This window comes from Haemaphysalis longicornis, unplaced genomic scaffold, assembly GCF_048455015.1.
Source record: "Haemaphysalis longicornis isolate Haplotype H1 unplaced genomic scaffold, Haemaphysalis longicornis Haplotype H1 scaffold_2, whole genome shotgun sequence".
Taxonomy (NCBI): Eukaryota; Metazoa; Arthropoda; class Arachnida; order Ixodida; family Ixodidae; genus Haemaphysalis; species Haemaphysalis longicornis.
In genome coordinates, this window is record NW_027526295.1 from 159,958,247 (window position 1) to 159,963,723 (window position 5,477).

Genomic DNA, 5,477 nt, shown 5'->3' on the forward strand with positions numbered 1-5,477 from the left:
GGAAGATAAAGAGAAAAAGCTACACACTGTCTACATACATAGTACACTCCAATACGCACTCGCAATGGCGCAATAAAGTTCTGAGGCCATGCGGACCCCCCCACTCACACATGATCTCGCGCAGCCGCAATAGAAACAGGCGAAAATTCGACTACATAGCGTGGCACGGGGTACACTTGGCTATACATTCACAGAGACATTCACCGCGGAGCACACGAACACTTCACATATATCAATGACCCGGCCCATGAACGAGCAAAAAAAAAATGGAGCCGCTGTCATTTCCAGGCCGCAGGAGCCAGGTAGTCCTTCTACACCCTGCTCAAGTAGTCGGCCCCGACATTATCTCGCCCCTTAATGCTGGCGATGGTGAAATCGTACTCCTGGAGCAGGAGGGCCCAACGGAGAACGCGAGCGTTCGTAAACTGAGCCTGGCGGATGTAAGTTAGTGGCTGGTGGTCCGTCTGAATAGTGAAGGCCCTCCCATACAAGTAGAAGTTGAAGTGTTTCACCGCCCAGACTATGGCGAGGCACTCCTTCTCTATTGCTGAGTACGCCCGTTCTCTCGGAAGCAACTTCCGACTTGCATATGCCACAGGGTGGAGCACGGCGCCTTTCCTCTGCAGTAAAACCGCCCCCAGCCCCTGGTCGGAGGCGTCGGTGCGTAACACGAAGGGCTGGTCGAAATCGACGACTTGCAAAACAGGTGCCTCGGAAAGGATCCGCTTCAGTTCCTCGAAGGAGCGCTGCTCCCGGTCCCCCCACTTAACCGTGTTGGGGGCGAGCTTCTTCGTGAGGTCGGTTAGTGGGGCGGCCACTGTGGCGTAACCGGGGATGAAATCTCGGTAATAGCCAGACAACCCCAAAAAGGCCCGCACTTGACGTTTGGTCACCGGACGGGCAGCGTGCCGGATCCTGTCAAGGGTTGACTCCATGGGACCTAGGTGTCCGTGACCTATGGTGTGACCCAGAAACGACAACTGCTCGAACCCGAGCTGGCACTTCCTGGGATGGACCATCATTCCGGCTTCCAAGATTCGCGCGAGCACCCGGTCGATGGCCACCAAATGGTCTTCCCACGTCTCTGTGGCCACCAGCACGTCGTCGTAGTAGTGGTAGACGTTGTCGATGCCGTCCAGTACCCGCCGCATGAGCTTTGCGAAAACTGCTGGGGCTGTCTTGATACCGAAGGGCATGCTTTTGAAGTGATACAGTCCACTAGGGGTCGAGAAGGCGGTCTTCTCCCTGGAGGCCTGATCGAGGGGCACCTGCCAGTACCCCTTAGAAAAGTCCATCTTTGAAAAGCATTTCCTCCCCCCAACTTCCGCAATTAGACAGTCAGCCCTCGGAATAGGCTCTGCATCGGGCACTAGGACGTCATTCAGTCTCCTGAAATCCACACAGAACCGGTAAGTGCCGTCCGGTTTTCTGACCAGCACGACGGGTGCGTGATACGGTGAGCTGGATCTCTCAATCACCCCCATTTCAACCATGGCCGACACTTCCCTTTCGATGTTCTGTTGCACAGCGAAAGGAAGCGGATATTGCCTCACTTGGATCGGCGCGTCCGTCATCGTGGACAAAGAACACTCTGCCCACGTTGTGAGTCCTGGCTGATCCGAAAATATGCCTTTGTACTTCGACAGCAGAGAGTGCAGCTGCCCCGCTTGTCGGGTAGTCAAGTGATCCGACACGACAATGTCTTCCGGTCCCACCTCGCCTCCGAGGGGCCACGCCATCTCTTCGGCCCCGATGTCGACCGCCACGGCTGACACCGTCTGGACAGGGACACCTGATTTTAGTTCCCTCCTGATGTACTTTTTCAACATGTTCGCATGGAACGTCTTGGGCGTCCCCTCGACATTCACCACGTAGTCAACTTCTCCCTTCCTTTCCGCCACGGCATACGGGCCCTTCCACTTCATGGTGAGCTTGTTATGTTCTGTGGGTAACAAGACGAGCACCTCGTCCCCAGCCTGGAGGTGACGCATCTTGGCTCGGTCGTCGTAGTACGCCTTGTATCGCTCGGCTGCCTGTTCCAACGCCTCATGGGCAAGTTGGCACGTTGTCTCAAGCCTCTCCTTCAGGTCGATGACGTACTGGTAGGCGGTTTTGACCTCTTCTTCCACCTTGTTCCCGGTCCACAGCTCCTTGAGGATGGCCAGTGGACCACGAACATTTCGGCCGTAAAGCAGCTCGAACGGGGAGAATCCGGTGCTGGCTTGAGCAACCTCCCGGTACGCAAACAAAAGGGGTTCCAAGAATCTGTCCCATTCTCTCGGTTGTTCCGCACACATCCTGCGCAGCATCTTCTTTAGCGTGCCGTTCATCTTTTCGACCAGGCCATTGGCCATCGGGTGGTAGGGTGTCGTGGTCTGTAGTCGCAAGGATAGTAGGCGCCCCACCTCGGTCATAAGCTCGGAAGTGAAATTTGATCCCCGGTCGCTGAGCATCTCCTCGGGTACACCCACCCTCGAGAATATCTGCAACAGAGCTTCGGCCACCCTTTCCGTCTCAATACTTGGCAGCGCGACCGCTTCGGGGAAGCGAGTAGCGTAGTCGACCAACGTTAGAATGTATCGGTTGCCTCTGCGCGTCGTCGGCTTGAGAGGCCCCACGATGTCGATGGCGACCTTACGGAAGGGGGTGTCCACCAGTGGAACCCGTTCCAACGGTACTCTTCTGACCGTGCCGCGATCCACGGTTCTCTGGCAGATGTCGCAGGACGCGATAAACCTCTTCGCGTCCCCATGAAGGCCCGGCCAGAAAAAGTCGGCCAGTATCCGATCAATAGTCTTCGCCCGGCCAAGGTGCCCCGCCATCAAGCCCGCATGTGTCAAATGGAGAACTTTGTATCGGTGCTGCTCCGGCACCACGAGCTGCACGGAAGGGGCTCCCGATTGGGGTACATACTCTCGAAAGAGGAGACCGTCGCGCAGGAAGAACCCGCAAGAGCCATTTCTTTTGCAGGTTGACCTCGTTCCCCGTCTTTGGGCCTCAAAACACCGCAACAGAGTCTCGTCTGCCTGTTGATCCTCTCGCATTTCTCCCGCACTGACGTCGGAGATAAGCGTCGGCGCACGTAGGGCCCGGAAGTTCTCCGAAGTCTTCGCTCTAGCCTGCTGCCGGGTCGTCACCGCCGCTGCGGGTAAGGTAGGCTCCGTCACCGCGCTCTTGACTTGTGTCTCCTCTGTCTCAGCCGTCCATGTTTTGTCGGGCTTCCCTGGTGGCCTCACCCCGTCGACGTTCCCCATGATGAGGTCAAATAGCGGGTCATCCATACATCCCGCCACTATCTCCCCGCTGTAGTAGGGCGTGTCTACCTGGATCCGAGCTTCCGGTAGCTTCCTAGCAGTACGGTCCGCCAAGTGAACAGTCCGGTGGCCCCCGGTTAATTCTCGATCGTCCACAAATCTTCGGCTGACGATGACGATGTTGCACCCCGTGTCTCGTAAAACCCTGCAGCGACGGCCCTTGATTCGGCCCTCCACCACCGGCAGGTCTGGTGCCCCGAGAGGCTCGGCAGCGTTGTCTACAGAGGTATGCTTGTCCTCGCTTAGGCTCGAGTACCCCTGTTGCAAGCAGGCGGACACGTTCCTTGCGGCCCCCAGACCCGTGTTCTTCGGGCCTTGTTGACCTCGGTTCGCTCTGCACTGGGCGGCGACGTGCCCCATCCGGTAGCACAGGTAGCAGCGTACGCCGGGTGCTGGCGGATGTGGTTGCCTGTCGAACTGCTCGCGCCGGCCTGGGTCTGCGGTTCTGCCCGCCAGGGGGTCCTCCCGCTTCTGGTCTTTCCTCCCAAAGTTGTTCATGTTCCTAGCCATTACGTAGTCGTCCGCCCTTTGGACGAGCTCCTCGGTGTCCCGCGTCTTCTTTTCTTTTAGGAAGAGTGCCATAGGGGGCCCGCAGTTCTCCAAAAACTGCTCGGACAGGAGCAGACTCTTGACCCCCTGGTAAGCCCTCTCCGTCCCGGAAAGTTGTAGCCACCTTTCCCAATAATTTTCCAGTCGGGCGAAGAACTGCGATGGAGTCTCGTCGTCTCTCGGCGTTTCCCCCCTGAACTTCTTTCGGAAACCTTCTTCCGTGAGGCGGAAGCGGAGAAGGAGTGCCCGCTTCACCTTGTCATAGTCAGCGGAATCGGACGCGGGCATTCGTCCGAAAACGCTGAGAGCCTCCCCCGTGAGGCAAGTACTGAGCGTCGTGGCCCACTGACTTCGGGGCCATTTCTGTGCCTCCGCGACACGTTCAAAACGAGTCAAATAGGCGTCGAGATCGTCGCCCTTCTCGTTAAACGCCGCCATCAGCTTGTGCAGGCTAACCGCGGGCGGTCGTGATGCTGCTTCGGTTTCATTCAAGTCGCCCACTGCACTGCCGCTACTACCAGCCTCGCTCCTCGTGCGCAGGAGTTCCATTTCCTTATCCATTTCTAGCACCCTCTGTGCTGAGCACTCTTTATCGCGCGCCGCGCGCTCCCTCTCACGCTCCTCGCGCTCCTTCTCGCGCACCTCGCGCTCCCTCTCACGCTCATCCTCCTCCCGGCGCCTTTCGCGCTCTGCGGCTCTTTCCTCTCTCAAAAATTCCTGAAGAGCGGTCCCTTCAAAGCCCATCTCTTTACCCAGAGCAACTATACGCTCCAGATCGGCCATTCTGTCTGCCGCGGAAAGATCACCCGTTACCCTATGCCTCACGCCCCGGGCCAATCGTGGTTAGCGGTCCTGTCGCGGACGCCAGTTTGTCACAGAATTAAGCGAAGTAATAATTTAGTGGCCGATGTCTCGGACGGGAGGAGCGACAAACAACTCCCCCTTACGTGCGAATTCGAGAATGTGGTTCGGACCTGCTAACCGGCGATAGGTCCACGCCTGATTGGCCGCTGGCGTGAGGCACGAGACGGGGCACGAGAAAACAGTTTCGAAACAACGGAAATTTACTTCACATTCACGGGAAATTCAAAACAGATAGACAGAGAGGGTAATACAGGCAAAGAAAACGAAGCTCGGCTTAAGAAACACGAGGGAAGGAGTAAGGCACACAATAGGCGGGCAGGAGAGCTTCCCCCCCCAACTACTCTAACACTCGGCTCGCTAGACACACACGCACACACCCGTACACACAACAGGGTACACTAAGAAAAGAGGGTAATCAAGTCCGCGGAGTCGATGCGAAGGCGGAAGATAATAGTGAAGGCGATTATAGAGTCTGCAGAAGAGTGGGGAAGAGCAGGAGGTCTTAGCTGGACTTTGGTCGGTGGTCTCGTCGGGGAAGATGCGTCGGCTCGCCGGTCGTCTGCGATGAGTCCCGTTGATCGGCGACGCAATTCGGGCACACCGGGGCCGCGCACCGTCCCCTCCTCGAGGGGAATTCTCGGGGGCCGAGGTCGCCGCTGTCGTCGCACTCGGGGCTACAGCGCAGCCCACAGAACCGGCCGCCGCGTTTCAACCGCACCACCTTCCACCGCCACTGCTCGCTTCCTTCTC

The 5,477-nt window shown here is 57.7% G+C and overlaps 1 protein-coding gene across 1 annotated transcript; it reads right to left on the reverse strand.

Annotated features, from left to right (window-relative positions):
• Window positions 1-311: 311 nt before the first annotated feature.
• LOC144168393 (uncharacterized) lies at window positions 312-4,646 on the reverse strand. The gene has a single exon (XM_077697391.1). The coding sequence runs from the start codon at window positions 4,644-4,646 to the stop codon at window positions 312-314; it is 4,335 nt and encodes a 1,444-aa protein (XP_077553517.1).
• Between the last annotated feature and the right edge of the window lie 831 nt (window positions 4,647-5,477).